Below are 20,327 nucleotides of genomic sequence, written 5' to 3'. Positions count from 1 at the left end.
CCTCACACCCCTCCTTGGTGCTGGAATAGAAATGGGGAGATCTTCCTTACTCTTGACATTGAAGCATACTGGTTACACTTGTGAATCTTCCCAAGGTCATTGTCAGGGCTGAGTCAGGATTTCTCCTGCACATATTCCAGGAGGGTTCTGAATTCATCTCGAGGTCAGAGGGCTGGTCAGTTGCTCCTCTCTGATCTCTCCCTAAATCAGGCAATGAGTGTGGTCATCCCAGCCTTAACTCAGGGTAGGGCGTGGGCATTGTACACATTTGTGAGCTCAATATTGAAATCCACCTCTGCCACCGCAAAGCTGTATGATCTTGAAAAAGTCATAGACCTTCTCTGAACAGCAGTTTTCCTGTTTATAAACAAGAGATAGTGATAATACTTATCTCACAGCATTTTAATAGGAATGAAAGCCACAGCACCTAGCATTTAGTAGACCCTTGTTACAGCTCCAATCTCGTTGAAGTGTTGTGACATAGTATTTTTGGTCCATGTGCATCCTGTTCTCCAAACAGGTATATGCATCATATTTGGATCTTCTTGAGGTCATTTTAACAGCTAACTTTTCAGGATAAAACCAAAGATGCAAATGCTCACCACACTGTCATTAGCATAAGTGCTAATATAATGCAGCTGTCCCACAGCTATAAAACACTGACTCCTGTGTCTCTGCTTGGCATAGGGAATATTATTTTTTCTCTTACTGAGCCGATTCAATACTCAACTTTGTCATTATTTGAGTTGGAACTTTAGATTGCTGCATTTTAATTCACTCTACTATTAAGGATTGTTGGATGGCCATGTGCAAATATTTTTGTTCTCACGATGCAGTCCTGGCCCAGGTAGCCCAATGGGCAAAATATGATTTACACAAATATTATCATTTCTATAGTGTGTACTGAAAAGAAACCTTAGAGCAGGGCGGGAGAAAGCCTCTCTCTCTCGGAGTTTGGTTATCTAGGTTAAATTGGCTGGTAAAGAAGGGACTTTTCATCCCCTTTCATCTGCCCCTAATCTCAATCTATTCCTGGAAGGATATTTTTGTTCCAGAAAGAGCAAAATCTCATTTGCTATCACAGAGTTTTCTCGCCAAGATGAAGGCAAGATAGGAAGAGGGAAGCTAGGAAAACCTCAGCCATGTGCTAGGATTCTGGGGATTCTGTTTTGAAGTTGATTTCAAATGTTTCTTGTCCTTTTTGCCTAGAACAAGGAAGTGACCTGTAAGAGAGAGAAGTGCCCAGTGCTGTCGAGAGACTGTGCCCTCGCCATCAAGCAGAGGGGAGCCTGTTGCGAGCGGTGCAAAGGTAATTTATGTCTTGGCTGCCTTTTTTGGCTGTTCCTGCAGGCATTTTAATTTCTCTTTCTCTCACCTTTCTCTTCACTCAGCTCTTGGCTGGGGTGCAAGTGGGTGTTGGGAGAGAAGCTGCTGTGTGTGTGAGTGTTGGGGAGTTGGTAGTAAGGGGGGGTCCTCCTAGTAGGGGATGAAAGTATGGTGAGCATCTGCATCGTTGGTTTATTTTCTAAGGCAAGTTGTTAAAATGCCACAGAAGAGATGTAAACATGATGCCTCTGCAGGTTGGTACACACGCACGCAAGCCTGTTCTCTCACGAAGTTTCAACACTCAGTTTTTCCAGGCTCTACGCTCGCCCTGCCCAGCTCTGCCAGAGGAGTCTTTTAGACCAATTTTTATCATTTTGGTCCCTATTAAAGTTTTTTCTTTCCTTCCAAATTAAATCTAAGTCCTTCCCTTTGTCTTTGAAGCATCTCTAAAACGCCCTTACTCCACCCCCATCTCCTGTGGCCCTCCGGCGCGCCTGTCTCTCTCAAACACACTGTTCTAGGTTGCCTCTGCCTTAGCTCAGGTCTTTCCTCCAACCTGCCCAGATGCTGCCTGTGCTCAAGGTCCCCCAGCCCTCATCCGTCACTCTCCTGGTTAAGTTTCCATGGCATCCAGAAGTTCACACAGATACTTCAGTGATGTGCTTTTTCATTGTCTTGTTTGTGTTCAGTAGATCCTCAGCTCCTCAGGACAGGAGCCAGGTCACGCTCTGATGTCACCTAGTGTATGTCAGTGTATGCAGTGTGGTCCCGCAGAGGTCAAAATGAGCACAGTTGTTCAGGATGTGGGCTCCGGAGTCACACTGCCAAGTCCAAATCCAACAGTCCTGGGTTGCAAAGAGATTTCTCACCCTGAAGATGCATCCTGGGTTGCAGAGTGTTCCCCAAAAGTTCATGTCCATTAGGAACCTCAGAATGTGACCTTAATTGGAAATGGGATCTTTGGAGATGTAATTAGTTAAGATAAGGTCATACCGGATTAGGGTGGCTGCAAATCCAATATGACTGGTGTCTTTATATGAAGAGCAGACAGAGACACACAGAGAACGTGGCTGTATAACAAGAGGGGCAGGTATAGACGCCTGGGCTCTGTTGCTGAGATTCAGATTCACTTGCCCTGGGGAGGGGGGCTAAGGCATCTGTCTTTTGAAGAAGCTCCCGGGAGATTTAATGTGCAGCCTGGGTGGGAACCTCTGAAAGAGATCTTGACCAGGTGATTTCTACCCCCACAGAAGAATATCCTTTTTTGGAGCTACAAAGGGGAGGCTCCCTTCTGTAGAGCTCTCAAAAGGAGCTCCATAGAAACCAAGTAAACTAAAGCGCCATTTCTAGTGACAACCCACAAGTCTCTACGCTCAAGGAGGACTTTGAACTTTACAACGCACACTATTATATGAAATCCACACGTCAAGGATTAATGCCAAGTTGTTTGTGAGTAACTATAGTTATTATAGTTACTATTTATAGACTTAAACTATAATGTTTAAGTCTATAAATAAATAAATAAATAAGAGGCAGAGGTTGGAGTTGTGTTGCCCCAAGCCAAGGAATGCCTCGGGTTACCAGGAGCTGGGAAAAGGCCAGGAGGGGTCTTCCCTAGAAGCTTCAGATGGAGCATGGCCCTGCCAACACCTTGATTTTGGACTTCTACTTTCCAGAACTGTGAGAGAATACATTTCTGTTGTCTTAAGCCTCCAAGCTGGTGGTAATTTGTCACAGCAACCTGAGAAACTAATACCCCAAGGTTTTCACTTGAGCAGGTAGAGACATGGAACCTCTTTCTACCCCAGTTCCCTCTCCTGTTAAATGAGGATAATAATTGTGTCGGAGGGAGCTAATGGCGAGACACAGTCAATGTGTTTAGCAAAGTGCCTGGCATGCAAACATTTCTCGGTTAATATAAATATAGTAGGTGCTCTGTAAATACCTGATGGACTTGACTATAAAAATGCATCTTCTGAAGCCTTTTGGAGCAGGAGAAATCAGCCATTTACTTCTCATCTCTTTCCTACGGAGTTGGGAGGCAGATGTTTTACTCACGTGACTTCTGAGAGCTATTGATGCAAGACCTGAAATAGTAATTTCTTAGGAGTCTCCCAAGCTGATGGTCAGATAAAGTAATTCCAATTAAGAATACATTACTGGGACTTCCCTGGTGGTCCAGTGGTAAAGAATCCGGCTTCCAATGCAGTGGACGTGGGTTCGATCCCTGGTGGGGGAACTAAGATCCCACGTGCCTCGGGGCAACTAAACCTGAGCACCACGACTACTGAGCTTGCCAGCTTCAACGAGAGAGCCCACGTGCCGCAAACTACAGTGCCCACGTGCCCTGGAGTCTGCGGGCCACAACTAGAGAGAGAAAACAACAAAAACAACAAAAACCCTGCACGCCACAACTAGAGAGAAGCCCGCGCACTGCAACAGAAGATCCCGCATGCCTCACCAAAGATCCCACGTGCCGCAACTAAGACCCGATGCAGCCAGAATAAATAAATAAATAAAATAAAATAAAAAAAGAAAGAAAAGAATACATTACTGAGCCAATGTGTGTCTAAGTTATCATTGATTCACCTTAAAGAACCTCTTCTATTTAATTCTTTATTTTTTTTAACGGCTGATTTACCATCTTCATCTTGCAAGGCTGCCTCGCCAGTGAGAGATGAGTTGGATGCTACAGGGTGGAAGCAGGATGTGTGAAGGAACCATGCCCAAGGCATTAGGTTCATTTCCCGTTAACCGTAGCACAGGAGGGCACTTTGGGTTGCTGTAGTGTGTAACCTACTTGCCTTCTTGTCCTGCTGTTTCCTTTATCATCATTCTGTCCTTTGATCATCCTAATCTTCCAAGGGAAAGGGATACTTGTGACAAATACATTTCATGAGTACTCTTTTTGAGCTTAAGATGATAAAGTCTCGGGCTTCCCTGGTGGTGCAGTGGTTGAGAATCTGCCTGCCAATGCAGGGGACATGGGTTCGAGCCCTGGTCTGGGAAGATCCCACATGCCATGGAGCAACTGGGCCTGTGAGCCACAACTACTGAGCCTGCGCGTCTGGAGCCCGTGCTCCGCAACAAGAGAGGCTGCGATAGAGGCCCGCGCACCGCGATGAAGAGTGGCCCCCGCTTGCCGCAACTAGAGAAAGCCCTCGCACAGAAACGAAGACCCAACACAGCCAAGAATAAATAAATAAATAAATAAATAAAATTAAAAAAGATGATAAAGTCTCTTCAAATTAAACTGGACCCAAGAATAGACCAGTGAATTCAGCGCCCTGAGTTCTCTTTCTGACAGTAAAGTCCAGGCCTTTTGGGGGAGATCAGAATCCCCAGCCTGCCCTGAGGTGGACCTTCCTGAGAGAGACTCCTGAAAAGTGCTGACTTGTCAGGCTGTAGAGGGGGCTCTTAAGATGCCCCCCTTCATTTTCTCTATTTCCACTCCATAATACAGTTTTTGTCTCCTGGGTTTTAAGGGACACAGTTGTATTTGCACTGGTTTATTTATGTTTTTCTGATTAGAATAGTTACATATGCTCATAGAAGAAGCTTTTAAAAATAGGCTAAACTGTGGAAAAGCAGAAAATAAATTACTCATAATCCCACCACCCAGAAGTAACAACAGTTAATATTTGATATATGTTTTCTGTATTTTTTTCCCACGTCGAAGTGTTTACCTAGTTGACATCTTACTATCGAATTGTGTTATTTCTGGGTTTTTTTGCTTTTTTTTTTTTTCTTCTCCCACTTAACATCAGGGCATAACATCTTCTCAACTTGTTTGGAAATACTGTCCTTAATGGGCACATAAGAATCTGCGTGGGAATGTACCAACATTCATTGGGTCATTTCTCCATTCCTGGGCATTTAGGTTATACCCTGGATTTTAGCATTGGGCAAGGGTAAGTACAAGAAGCTGAAACCAAAGAACATGTGCAGTAAAGGAATAACGACCAAAAAGGGAGGATCAAGAGCATTGCCTGGGTAGAGAGGAGATCTTGGTGTGAACCCAGAAACCACTCTGGATTTGGCCTCCCAAGGAATCTGGGTAAACCTCTCCTCCCCATCTCGTGTCCTCTGATCACGCAGTGGAACAAGGACAGCAGCAAATCCTCAGTGTGGAGCAGATACTGAGACAACCGCGGCAGCTGTGCTTCTCGTAAGCCCTCTTCCAACGGGCGTGGTCAGTGCTAACACTGGTGGTTTTAACTTTTACTTAGAATGATTGCGTGAGGAGTCGTAGTAATGAGTTTGTTGATAATACTTTATTTTAGAGCAGAATGATGTCCAGGCAAGATTATCTCAGGGTCAATTTTTTTTGTTTGTTTGTTTTGCGGTCGACGCATACATTTATTTGACTGTGCTAAATCTGTAATACGAAGCCCATTTTACAGATGAGGAACTGACTTAACGATTTGCACTAAGTCACAAAAAGTTTGCAATGGCTAGCCAGGACTCGCACCCTGTTCCTACAGACCTGGCGCTCTGTGCCTGGCAGGGGAAGGGCCTGGAACACCCGCGGGCGCTCCCGGTCCACAGCCACCGCGGCTCTTACTCTCGGGGACCCCGTGCCGCGCTGGCAGCGACCAGCGCCAACCGGTAGGAAGAGAGGGGAGGGGAGATGCAGGACATCAACCGGGGCCACACCGACTTCCGCCCGCGACTCCGGGGCTCCTCCCTCCAGGGCTCCTCCCTCCAGGGCTTCCGGCCTGCGGACCCGAGGCCCCTCCTCTGCTTCCGGGGCGGGTCCAGGAAGCGGATTCAGGGCGTTGAAGGGACCTCAAAGCCCCTCCGGCTAGTTAACGCATGGTGAATGGAGAGCTGATGGACTTAATTCTCCTGTATTTTGAAAGTCATTTGCATTCAGAGGTACCACCTTATGCTGTTTTTAAAGCTGGTCACCAGACAGATCCGCCCTCTTGTAAAGGTGAGCACAGCACGTACCTAACCTGGCAGAATGGGTGAAGGGCCTGGGCCTACCAGGCTTCCCAGCAAAGACTCCCCTTCTAGAAAACCTTTCTACCATCAGCAGGCACACGGGAAGGGGAAATCTAGTATTGCTAACTGGATGCAGCAGTAGTCCAAGTTAGTTGCTTTGAGTTTCGCTGGAGTATTGTTTGTGGTTGTTTGTTCTTCCTCTTACCTGAGGGAATTGTGAGTGTAAGCAGTGTTTCTCAAAATGCAGTGGACCAAAGACTTACCTATGATAATGCAGCTTCCTGGGCCTTGCCCAATAACAGTAGTAACTGAGATCCTAATCATCTTCATCAAAATTGCAGGGGCTCGAACGTATATATAGTCCTTATGCAGAGTCAGGCACTGGATCCTCACAGCCTACTCAGGGAGGTACTATCATAGCCCCGTTTTACACATGAAGTGGTGGCACTGAGAGCCCCAAGGCGACAGAGGTAGTAAATGACAGCGATGGGGGACAGACTGGTCTCATCATTAGGCTTGCAGGCCTGCTGTATCACAAGCTCTGCCCTCGGTCCCGTGAGTCTACATTTTCAGGTCACCACCGGGACTCTCATGGGGGCTGAGGCTTGAGAACCACTGCTACCAGGTAAAGAAAGGAAAGGAAGAGAGAAGGTGGGTCTTTCTGATGAAGGAATGAGAAGCACATCTGTGAGAGGCTCTTGGTCGATATCTGCCCTGGTCAGTGCATCTTTGGGGTGAAATCTCTTTGCCCCTCGTAGCTGTGAGGCTGTGATCCTTTGCTCTCCTGCTATTTTGAAATTTTTTTAATCATTAGAATGATGGTATAAGAGAGAAAGAAAAGTAGATAATGACCAAGAAAATGTAACTCAAATGTTGAAGTGCTGGTGAATGGTTATCAAAACTCTTCCTAGTTATTCAGTTGTGTAAATAAACGGCGGGGAGGGTGGTGGGACTTGAGCCCCAAGAACTGGCAAAGGACCTCCCATCATTTGCTGAAACTTTTTTTTTCTTTTCCAACTTCTTTCTCTTCCTCTTTCCCTTCCTTAGCATAATTATTTTCAATTTTAACTTTATTTTTAATTTTAACTATTGATGTAGTAGCTATCTCACTACTGCATCAATACATTATCATACTAAAAATTTAAACAAGGGAGTAAAGTCTTTTCTGAGCTACAAAAACCCACTCTTTTCAGAAATAACAACTGTTATCAATTTATTGTGTCTTTCCCAGACCTTTTCCAGTTTATTACATATACACACATTTATATATATGTGTAATTTTGTATGTGTGGTTTTATTTTTACATAAGTGAAATTAAATAGTAATTTTTCTTTCACAGTTAGCTTTTTAAAAATATCTCTACACTAATATGATTTAGGAATTTTCCCATGCCAGTTCATGCTTTTTAGTTGTGTGGATCCCATAGCACAGACGTACAATAATTTATTTAACATCTCCCTGTTGATAGACGTTTAGACTTTCAGTTTTATGCCAAGCTACGGGGAACCAACTTGCCATTCTTGTTGTGCCCCTGTGTGTCTGATGCTCAAAGACAGACCTGGAAATCAAAGTGCTGTGGGGAGAGGCGTGCACAAGTTAAATTGTAATGGACCTTACTCAGCGGCCTCCAAAAGAGGCAAGGCTAGTCTCCTTTCCTATTCCTTTGAGAGTTTTCAAGCCTTTCTTCCTAAAAGATTATGATAGACTAGAGGAGAAGTTGGTATTACACATAGCAACATTTAGGCGAATCAGCTGCTTTTGCCTTAACTTGCGCATATAGCCATGTTGCCCATACACTGCCCATATAGCCAACTCTTTATTTGAGACTGCCACGTGCACACTCCTATCCCAATTCTTTCCTGTTCTGGGTTTCTCCCATATTACAAGGGATATTTTCCTCCCCTTTTTGTGGTTTTGTGAGAAATGGTATCAAGTTCCTTTTAAAGAACCTAACTGAGGGTCAGCAATTCTTTTTTGTTTTTCAATGAAATATAGAAAGCACTGACAGTTGTCAACAAATTAAGACTTGAATGGTGGTATTTTTGCAAAATTTCGCCCAATGAACTGAACTGCCGTAACAGAATCAACTAAGTTTAGAATATAGGCTAGATGAAGAAAGGGGGACTGTTTTACATGCCTCTTATTTCTAAGAATGATTTTTCAATGAGAAAATATCATCATCCTCATTTTCATCATCTCAGTTATCAAACATACTTCACATTTGAGGAATTTGAAGACTCTCTGAAGTTATTACTTTTTGTTTTGATACTTCCAATAGGGGGAAAGCACAAAGAGAAGAAGGCATATCATCAGCTCATTCTTTCTTGGACAGTCTCTTAAGAAATTTGGGCCATTTAAAATTCCCATATTAATTTACGCTTATGTTTATATCTATATTCTATGTGTACTGATGTATATTTGGGAACACTTGTAATTAGTGTTCATAGTTTATTTGTAATTATGTGGAGTCTCATTTCATTCCTTTAAATAATTACAGAAGTTTATATTTATTACATCCGTAAAGACTATGCTCATTCTCTATGGGTCTTTAAGGATCATTCCTATTCTTTGTTTTGAGGCCAGGCTCAGTGATGATATTGTTCCTACAGGAAAACAAGGTCTTCTATATGTTGGTCACCTTCTGGTGTGATGAAAAGTGGAACCTGCTTGTATTTACCAAGAGCTTTGACCCTTTGAGAAAGCCGTGGCATTTGCTTTTCCACTTAGTGTTGTTGAAGCCCTGTGGGTGGTGAGGTGTGACTCGTCTGGTTGATTTTAAAACCTTTATCCTCACCTGTTACCTTCATAATAGTAGTCCCAAAGGGATGTGTTTCCCCCCAGTGCTGGATACTGGGTTAGCTGGTTTATGCTCACCACTTAGTCCTCACAACATCAGGGGCATTTCTGTCTTTCTCATTTTATATATGAGGAAACCGAAGGCTCAGAGAACTTAAATCACTCATTTGCCAAGGTGTTAGTGATGCAAAGATCAACCAGAGGGTATCCAAGCCCTCAAGGAGCTTGCTCTACTGGAGGGACAAAACAATACCATCCAACGGGGGAAGTTCTCCAGGGAAGGTGTGCCAGAGTGCAGAGGGCAAGGGGAGTGTGCTGGGGAAGGCTTTCCAGAAGAGGCAACTCATTTTTGTGATCAAGAAGGAGTTCATCACATCCAAAGAGAGCTGTTTGTGGGAAGCTCCCAGGTGAAGGTCATGATCCACACAAAGGCATGGAATAGTTCTTAGGCATTGCCCACCACTCATGATCACCTAGGGCACTTGTTAAAACACCATTTCCTGGGCTTTGAAGTTTTTGTTAGTTGATTGTTTAGGGGAGGGTGAGGGGGGTCAGACAAAAGCATGAAGGATCCTATCATGACTTCTGCTTATTTTCCTCTGAAGAAGATGTTGGTATTGAAAAGGAAGCAGTAGAGTAAATCTGCTGAGACATAAATATGAAAACTCATATTTCCAAAAGGATTTTTAGGAAGGTTGTGTGTGTGTGTGTATAGACATTTGTGTTCTTGTTTGCTTCAATCAGATTGCTCATATGTTCCATTCATTCATTCATTCAACAAGTATTTACTGATCCCATGCCAGGTATTTATGGGATACCTGGCACTGCTTACCAAATTGTTCTTACCTTTTATGAAGCCAGATTATTCTTTCAAACAAAAAAGTAAGTAAATTATAACTTATTCTTCTCAAGCAAGTGTTTCAGTGTACTTTTCAGATTATTTTATGCTAATAATTGTCATACATTTTAATCCAAATAGCCTAATAACTGGGCAAAAGATAATCTAATTTGAAAAATCTCAATATTATTTGATGAAAACAAATGAGATCATTGAGAGTCAAATAGACGGCTTTGGCAGCTTTTCTGTATTTACTTGGACTGAGAATCACCCTTTAATTTGGGGTTCTTTCATGAACAATCATGTACTTGTTATCTGAATATATGTTTGTTATTAGTGGATAATAAACAAATAAGGTGTTTTTCAAACATTTATAGGTCAAATTCCATCCTCTTTCTTCATACAGAGCATAAAATATTAATTGTCCACAATACTTTGATGAAAGATACAAGAAAATAGTCTTTCATTTATCAAGTGGGATTTATATTCCACAATCTTTTCTTGTCTTTGATTTCTCTGTGCCTTGTCTCATTTTTCTATGGGTTGTGATCCCATGGGTTGTTTAATAGTTTAATTTTTATATTTGATTTAAAAAGATCCTATGATGTCTCAAAATGAAAGGAAAGAGGCAAAATATAAATATTTGCACACTGATTTCTAAAACTGGACAACCATCCTAGGTTCTGGTAAATAGTTAGGGAGCAAAACATGCCTGGAGAATTTTAAGGGGATTGGGCTCATTTATAGAGACCAAGTGCTGACCAAAGTAAAATAGAGCTATGAATAATGGTAAAAGATTGAGTATTATTAATTATAGCTTGCCTTTAAAGCAGTACAAGGTCACAAATCAGGAGCCGCTTCTCCTTTTGCTTCGAGAATGACTTGGAAGATGACAGTGCCTTTCAGAATATTGCTATGTGGCTGTTTTGTAGGGAGCCAGCCGATTACCATATATAGGAATGAACATTTAAAAAAACTTAAAAAAAAATAACTACAGGGCTTCCCTGGTGGCGCAGTGGTTGAGAATCTGCCTGCCAATGCAGGGGACTACGGGTTCGAGCCCGGGTCTGGGAAGACCCCACATGCCGCGGAGCAACTAGGTCCGTGAGCCACAACTACTGAGCCTGCGCGTCTGGAGCCTGTGCTCCGCAACAAGAGAGGCCGCGACAGTGAGAGGCCCGCGCACCGCGATGAAGAGTGGCCCCCGCTTGCCACAACTAGAGAAAGCCCTCGCACAGAAATGAAGACCCGACACAGCAAAAATAAATAAATAAATTAATTAATTAATTAAAAAAAAAAAAAACCAAAACTACACCCCCTATGTTGACAGAATAAATTGTCCTGTTGTTTACACGGTTTAAGATGGAATAACCGTGAGTTTTTCCATGCATGTGTCAATCTGGTTGTTTGCTTTTAACCAGATTTCTTTTAGCAATTATAACCGTGCATTGTCTGCTGCCCAAACAAAAGAGCAGCTCTTTCCCCAACCTCTGTTTTCCTTCCTTTTAGACATCACCAAAATCTCTGGTAGTTATTATGTATGATTGACCCGGATGCAGTTTGTCCCAGGTTTCACATCCCAAGTAAGGAATGACCTGCCTTAAGGTTAATACTCTACCAGTCATTTAAACTGTACTGTGAACTAGATTTAGAGAATATTTTGGAATAGACAAACCCCAGTCTTTAGGTTTTCATAGATAATGTTATATCACCCCTGAGGTGGTGGTTATTATTGTTCTGATTTAACAGATGGGGAAACAGAGATGCTTAGAGACGGGAAGTGATGTTTTTCAAGATCCCACAGTTGCTCAGAGGTAGCAGGGCTCAGACTCCAAATGCTCCATTCTTCTGCCTGGTAACACATACACCGCCTATGAGATAAGAAGGAGGGAGGAAAGACCTGGAGAATTAGGAGGGCTCCAGAAATGAAGGAGTGAGAGAGACACTGGCATCAGTTTTGCCTGCATCAGTTTCATCTGTGTCACACCCCTTCTCCCTCCATGGACTTTTATACTGTGGGTGGACCAGCAATTTCCGAGGAAGTACATGGGCAAAGAAGCTTTGTGGAGGTATTGGAAACAACATGTGGCTTAGGAGGAGGTGGCTTTTCTTACTAATTGACTTTTTTGGGGAACCCCTAAAATTACTTTCTTTTCCTCTTCAGTATCCATGACTGTACTGCAGTGCCCCAGGGAGACAATTCATATGAGCTTTACTCTTTTGTGAGTATGTATGTGTATGCCTGGTTTCATAAAATATTTTTGATAGATAATGCATTCATACAATTAAAAATACACAAAAGGGACTTCCCTGGTGGCACAGTGGTTAAGAATCCACGTGCCAATGCAGGGGACATGGGTTCGAGCCCTGGTCCGGGAAGGTCCCACATGCCACGGAGCAACCAAGCCCATGCGCCACAACTACTGAGCCTGCGCTCTAGAGCCCACGAGCCACAACTACTGAGCCTGAGCGCCTAGAGCCCGTGCTCCACAACAAGAGAAGCCACCGCAGTGAGAAGCCCGCAAACCACAATGAAGAGTAGCCCCCGCTCGCCGCAACTAGAGAAAGCCTGCACGCAGCAACGAAGACCCAACGCGGCCAAAAGTAAATAAATAAATAAATTTATTTAAAAAATACACAAGAACATCTATAGTAAAAGTAAGGCTTCTTCCTATTCTCGACCCTAGCAACCTTGTACCCTTTCCTGGAGATAACCATTTACTGGATTTGTGAGAATCCTTCCAGAGTCAGTCTATGCATACAAAAAGCAGTCTCCAGCAGCTTTACTCCTAGCTGCTTTAATGCTGAGACTCTAACCTATCACTTAAAACATCTTAGGAAATTACATTACTCTGAAAAACATTCCCATCACGGAGCTACTCAATTCCAGTGCCACTGTTATTTTTACCATGATTTTGAGCTTAGGAGAATTCTTGACGTGTTTCTTGAAGTTGTTAGATTATGAGATGCCTGCGTGTATATTGTAAGCTATAACTATTTTAACCTTTAACAGTATAACTAGTTTTACCTATTCAGCCCCCCAAATTTGAGTGGAGTTCGTTAATATGTTTTTAAAGACGAGAAAAAACCAATAACTTGAGGGATTTGTTTTCCTCCCTCCTTTTCTTTAACTGAAAAAAGATATATAAAATGTTATATTTCATACATTGGCTTCCTATAATATAAACCAGGCTATTTTGGCATTTAAATTTAAAAAAGACCCTATTTGTTTGAAAAGATCTTGTTAACATTAAAATCATACTTTACAAAACCTGTTTTTGTTGTTAAAACTAGTAAGAAAACTTAAAAGAGAGATCTGCTTTCTCTGTAAAATTTGCTTCAGTCCTTCTATTAACAGCCTCAGTGTTTTAGACTCCATGGGATTTTGGAAGACAGTTTAAGTGAAGAGTTTGTGATTGCCTTTAAGTTAGAAGATTAGATTTCCGAGGCTAGCTGCTGACTTGGGGTGCATCAGTTTTTACTTTTCTGAAGTGGGCAAGTTGAGAATGTTCCTCATTGTGACAGAGGAGAATGGTGGTCCTGGTCCCTTGTCATATCATATGCAAAGTGTTGCAATCAGGTGTGGACCTGGCATCCATATAAAAAACATGGGAATCCTCTTCGATGGCTACCAGCCTGACAGAGCTTCCTTCAGCTACCAATGTCCAGTCTATTTATTTTCTATTGATGCATAACAAGTTTGTCATAAAACTTAGTGGCCTAAAATAACAGTCATTTATTATCGCATAGTTTCCAGGTGTTAGGATTCTGGGCATGGCTTAGCTGGGTCTCACAAGGCTGCAGTCAAGGTCAGCCAGGGCTGCGGTTTCATCTGAGGCTCAAGGTCATCTTCTAAGCTCGTGTTGTTAGAATTTGATTCCTTGTAGCTGTAGAATGGCTTACTTCTTCAAGGCTAACAGGAGAGTGTCTCTCTGCCCTATGGACTCTTTTTAAGGGCTCACTTATTAGGTCAGGCCCACTCAGGAAAATTTCCCTCTTTAATGACTCAAAGTGAAATTGATTAGGGATCTTAATTACACCTGTAAAATCGCTTCATCTTTGTATAACCTAATCATGGTAGTGACATCCATCACATCCACAAGTCTTGCCCACACTCAAGGGCTGGGGATTACACAAGGTGGAGGTATCAGGGAGTGGAAGTCTTGAGGATCACCTTAGAATCTACCAACCATAGTCAGAGCATCTCTGGTATGCATGGCAGGTAGAAGCATCTATCAAGAATGGCACTTAGAGCTAGAATATATCTTATGGATCCTGCACACAACAAGTGCTAGCAAGTGCTCACCCTTGGCTGTTCCCTTTCCTCCCTGTAATGTCTGGCTCCTGCTTACCTCTCTAGCCTCCCTTGTTCTGGACTCCTGCCGTTAGGAGACTTTATTTTGTTTCTCTCAGTGTTCTGTGCCTTCTTCTGGTCATGGAGCTTTGTACATACTGCTCGCTCTTCCTGGCTGCTTTTCCACCCTATGGCATCTAGTTGACTTTTACCCTTTCTTCAGCTTTCACTTTAGGCATCACTTCCTGGCCTCCATGGCCACTTGCCATGGAATTAAGTATCTCTCCTTCTTAACACTAAGCACAACTGTGATTTAGTGTTTTCATTTTCTGTAACTCCCACTAAACTAGAGGTTTTGTGAGGGCAGGGACCATAGTGTTCTCAGCCACAATCACTGTGCCTGGCACACGGTAGTTGAATACATGTTGGAAAAAGGTGAGGAAGAGAGGAAAATTGGAACCAAATTCCAGTCTTCCTGGTTTAGTACATGTCTCTTGAAATCAACTGCATATTTAGTATATTGAGCCATATACATCTTAAGTATACTGTTGAGCCATATACATCGTAAGTCCTTTTTTGGAATTCAGCAGAACTTAAAAAGAGTTGAATGAGAATTATAGGGAGAGAATAAAAATGGATACGTAGGGCTGAAAAATGGCTGGTTGTCTATAAACCATTCCCAAGCTCCTGTCACTTTACTGTTTCTTCACTGAATTCTGTAGAGGTTTAAAAAAATCCTTAAAATCACCATAGCCTAAGTGTATTTTCATGTGGTAGTGGCTGTAGTATATTTCAGTACTTATAGACTTAGTGATAACCTTAATGCAATTTTTAGTAGATCTTTAACTGTATTGTGCAGCGGTACCAAATAATATGCAATTATGGCTTCAGATTTCCTAGTTACCATCATTTTGGTATGATTATGTGCTTCATTTTATAATATCATATAAAACACACTTCTAATTGGGCTTCGAGTTTTCTACAGCTGCTCTGAAAACTACTCTGTTACTGCTTCTAACTTGCCCACCATGGAGAGCAAACCGCTCTACACTTTAAAATGATTTTCCCCCACTCCTGTCTGACATTTCACTACAGGAATGAAATCACGGTGATGCTTATCATCTCGAAATGTCTTAAAATCAAAACATTCTTATCTCGGGACTTTCCTGATGGCTCAGTGGTTAAGAATCCGCCTGCCAATGCAGGGGACACGGGTTCGATCCCTTGTCTGGGAAGATCCCACATGCCATGGAGCAACTTAGCCTGTGCGCCACAACTACTGAAGCCCGCGCACCTAGAGCCCATGATCCACAACAAGAAAAGCCACCGCAATGAGAAGCCCGTGCACCGCAACGAAGAGTAGCCCCCTCGCCACAACTAGAGAAAGCCCGTGCGCAATGGAGACCCAACACAGCCAAAAATAAATAAATAAATTTATTACCAAAAAACCCAACATTCTTATCTCCTCTGAGGCTTCTGTTAAGCATTGTTTCCTGGAGGCTATCAAACTGTGAAAATAAAGCTAGGTATTCCAAGTGGAAAGTTGGAATGATTCATCAAAAACTACAGGAAAGAAGTGGTTTGAAACAAAAGCCCCCAACATCTGTTTAGGGTCTCTTTGATTTGCTGCTTGAGTTTGGCAACTGCAAAGTTGAAAGTATGTCTGTATTTGTGACACATATCTTTTTATGAAGATGCATGAATGTTCACGCATGCTACTGATTGTTTTTAAGATGACCATCATGCTACAATTATAACTATTCTTATCAGGCTTTGATCAGAGAATACTCTCTTTCAGTCTGCTGAGAAGTTGGCACAATTTGTGTTTAGGATCAAATGTTTTAGGTTCTCTCTTTTTTAAAAATTAATTAATTTAATTAATTTATTTGGTTGAGCTGGGTCTTAGTTGCAGCAGGTGGGCTCCTTTAGTTGTGGCTTGTGGGCTCCTTAGTTGTGGCATGTGAACTCTTAGTTGTGGCATGCATGTGGGATCTAGTTCCCTGGCCAGGGATAGAACCTAGGCCCCCTGCATTGGGAGCGTGGAGTCTTAACCACTGTGCCACCAAGGAAGTCCCTTAGGTTCTCTTTTTGACAGGTATCTCACCTTGAGAACTAATGTGTATTTGCCATAGAAATCTATCTGCTAGAGAGGCTGACATTTACTAGGACTGATGTGATAATGAACGTGAACAAAATACATTGGTATTTTTGTGAACTTGATTGCCTCCTTTACTCGGATGGGCTTATTTACACCAGAGCCATCTAATTATGTTTCCAGTAGCTTGGTGGTTAAAGGGCTCAAGATTTTTATCTGCAGACATGCTTGGGCATCGACCAGCCGATGTTTAACACATGAGGCAACCCTCTGACTACCTGAGAATGTCTGAGCATTCTCTGAGCCATACCTGGGACCAGCAGAGGGATCAGATTTAAAAATACACTTGCAATTTTTGATATTTGGGGTTCTGGAGACTGTGGGATGGCCACCTTGATGAGGCTTTGAATGCAAGGTAACAACTTCAAAGCTCTAGAGGCAAGACCACACTGAAGTGCTAAATGCAGAAGCCAGGGTAATATTTTCAGGCATCTAGACAGGGAGCTTCTGTGCCTTGGCGCCTGTGGATTGGATAGTTGTAAAGACTCTCAGTCATTTGAAGAATGAAGTGAAGGGGGTCTGGACTTGGAATTAGATCTGGAATCAGTTCCCTGCTCTGCCACTTCTAGTTACTTGACCTTCACTAAGTTATTTCTTTCCAGGCCTTGGTTTCTTCTTCTGTAAAATGCAGGGGTCCTGAACCTGAATGTGCCTTAGAATTTCCAGGGCTGCTTGTGAAATATTCAGATGCTTGAGTCCCACTCCAGACCAAGTGAAACATAATTTCCAATGGCATCTGTGTCCTTTTTTTTTTTTTTTTTATTGTGGTAAAATACACAAAACATAAAATTTACCGTTTTAAAGTGTATAGTTCGGTGACATTAAATGCATTCACATTGTTGTGCAATCATCACCACTATCTATTTCTAGAACTTTTTCATCACCCCAAACTGAAACTGTATACCCATTAAGCAATAATTCCTCATTCTCCCTTCCCTGCGGCCCCTGCTAACCTCTATTCTAGTTTCTGTCTCTATGAATTTGCCTATTCTAGGTACCTTGTATAAGTGGAATCATACAATATTTGTCCTTTTGTGTCTGGTTTATTTCACTTAATGTAATGTCTTCAAGGTTCATTCATGTTGTAGCATGTATCATAATTTCATTCCTTTTTATGACTGAATAATATTCCATTGTATATATACACCATATTTTGTTTATCCATTCATCCATCAGTGGACATTTGGGTTGTTTCCACTGGGAATCTATATTCTTAACTAACCCCCAGGTGTTTCTGATGGTCAACAATTTTGGAAGCCACTGAAATGAATGTTCCCCTGGTTAAATTATGAGCTTGTGTATACCAGGTTTAGGAGGAGGAGAGTGAGATATAATGTCATCACTGAAAAGATGTGACTTGGTATTCATAAGTATTTTATCTAGGTATATTGAATAAACAGCATGACCTCTGATGCCAATAAAATACCCTAAATTCTAGCCAAATGTTCATTGCTTGCTGTTAGGAACAAAAAAAGTTTCACGGACCCAATAACTTCTATCTTCCAGGTCACTTATCCGTTCTTCTGCCTCAATTATTCTGCTATTGATTCCTTCTAGTGTAGTTTTCATTTCAGTTATTGTATTGCTCATCTCTGTTTGTTCTTTAATTCTTCTAGGTCTTTGTTAAACATTTCTTGCATCTTCTCGATCTTTGCCTCCATTCTTATTCTGAGGTCCTGGATCATCTTCACTATCATTATTCTGAATTCTTTTTCTGGAAGGTTGCCTATCTCCACTTCATTTAGTTGTTTTTCTGGGGTTTTATCTTGTTCCTTCATCTGGTATATAGCCCTCTGCCGTTTCATCTTGTCTATCTTTCTGTGAATGTGGTTTTTGTTCCACAGGCTGCAGGATTGTAGTTTTTCTTGCTTCTGCTGTCTGCCCTCTGGTGGTTGAGGCTATCTAAGAGGCTTGATGGGAGGGACTCCCAATAACTTCTAATGTTAAAATAAATAGTTGTGTATACAGTGGTGTTCTGGAGTGCTTATATTTCTAACTCTGTGCTTGGTGCCATTATGTTGGTAGCTTGAAATTGACCATGGTGGTAGTGTTTATACGTTGGAAATTGGAATACACTAAAAGATTGGGGCTTTTCTCTTCTGTAGAGCTGGTTGTCAAACATTAGCAACACATCACTGACTATATGCCATGTGTTTGGTATTTTTCTTCTTTTTAACAAATATCACTAACAAAAGAAATGCAATTTTTAAGATAAGCCTTCGTTGACGAGCTAAAATCCAGAAATCCACGGTTCCTCTCAGATTCAGGAAGTGCAGGATTGCTAGTACAGAGCTCCCATTACCTGCCTCTATGTCAGATTCATATTGGTTGAGTTGGAGACTCACCTGTTGGTGGAGATTTCTCCTCATCCCTCTCCAGGTATGATCACACTCATCAGCAACTGCATTTCTTGTTGGATATTTGGCTGTATCTTCTACAGCTTCTTTCCACATGTTAATGTCTTTTTCCATTTTTTCCCATTTTAGAGAGGGTGAATTTTTCTCTTTAATGCCCTTATCTACCCACAATTCGATGTAACAAAGACCTCCCTCTGATTTCATGGCCTGCAGATCAGGGCAGGCCACGCACAACCTCCCAGAAGACTCTGCATATATGCTGGGCTGTTTAATCAGGGACCCTTTCTGCTGGCCACACAGTTCTAAAATTATCCCAAAGCAAAGGAGGCTTAGCTCAAACTTTTTAGAAAAGAGCTCAGGTAAAGGAGGTGGCAGATAAGAGGAAAAAGATGGGCTGTGGAAATCTACATTTCAACAAGCCCCTAGGGATGCCCTTCGTCCTTGGACTGCTCTTTGACAAATGCTTCCCAAAAATGTACTAGGCAAACATCAGCAGGCTTCGTCCTGCAGCGGGAGAGGCTCCTGGATGATGGGTGCATCAAGCCTGATTTTCCCATGTAAATACTTCTCAAATGGTATAAAAAGGGGTATGCCCAGCAGGGGTTTGGTTTGGTAGACATAGAGAAGCTTATTTTTAAATTTATATGAAAAGGCAAAGGACCTAGAATAACTAAAACAATTTCTGTAAAACAAGAGTAAAGTGAGAAGGATCAGTCTACCCAATTTCAAGACTTATAGTGTAGCTACAGTAATAAAGACAGTGTGGTGCTGGTGGAAGAATAGACACAAAGATCAATGGAAAAGGATTAAGAACCCAGAAATAGACTCCTACAAGTATGCCCAACTGATTTTTGACAAAAAGGTGCCAAGGCAATTCAATGGAAGAAGGCTAACCTTTCCAACATATGGTGCTGGAAGAATTAGACAAAAAATAGGCAAAAAAGAAACATGATATAAACTTCATAGATTATACAAAAGTTAACTGAAAATTGATCATGGACTTAAATGTGAAATGTAAAGCTATAAAATGTGTATAAAAAGCATGTAGGAGGAAATCTTTGAGATTTAGGGTTGGGCAAAAAGAGTTTTTACATTTGACACCAAAAGCACTTCCCATAAAAAGGAAAAATTGATAAATTGGACTTCATCAAAATAAAAAAAAATAGCCTTGTGGAAGACCTTGTGAAGAGAACAAAAGATCTAATTAGGAAAAGATCTAATTAGAAAATTGGAGATATTTCATCAAATAGTATATGCAGGTGGCAATAAAGCTCATGAAAATATATTCAACATCATTAGCCATCAGGAAAATGCAAATAAAAACCACAGTGTGATATCATTACTCACTTATCAAAATGGCAAAAAAAAAAAAATATATATATATATATATTATGTATAGCATGATAACACCAAATACTGGTGAAGATGTGGAAAATCTCATATATTGCTGGTGAAAATGTTAAATGGTTCAGCCACTCTGGAAATCAGTATGGTAGTTTCTTGTAGAACTAAATATTTACTTACCATATAACTCAGCAATTACACTCTTGGCTATTTATCCCAGTAAAATGAAAACCTGTGTTCACTCAAAATCCTGTACACAAATGTTCACAG

General features: G+C 41.7%; 1 protein-coding gene across 3 annotated transcripts in view; it reads left to right on the top strand.

Moving 5' to 3' along the window:
• The window catches only part of BMPER (BMP binding endothelial regulator), a 254,972-nt gene that overhangs the window by 29,963 nt on the left and 204,682 nt on the right, over positions 1 to 20,327 (top strand). For all 3 annotated transcript variants that reach the window (XM_059932712.1, XM_059932711.1, XM_059932710.1), the window contains exon 3: positions 1,210 to 1,309. In XM_059932712.1, coding sequence (XP_059788695.1) covers positions 1,210 to 1,309 — 100 coding nt within the window. The remainder of the gene's footprint in view (positions 1 to 1,209; positions 1,310 to 20,327) is intronic.

The sequence above is a fragment of the Balaenoptera ricei genome, chromosome 9 (genome assembly GCF_028023285.1).
Source record: "Balaenoptera ricei isolate mBalRic1 chromosome 9, mBalRic1.hap2, whole genome shotgun sequence".
Taxonomy (NCBI): Eukaryota; Metazoa; Chordata; class Mammalia; order Artiodactyla; family Balaenopteridae; genus Balaenoptera; species Balaenoptera ricei.
The sequence above is the reverse complement of the archived record's forward strand: the minus strand, read 5'-3'. Positions and strand labels throughout refer to the sequence as shown.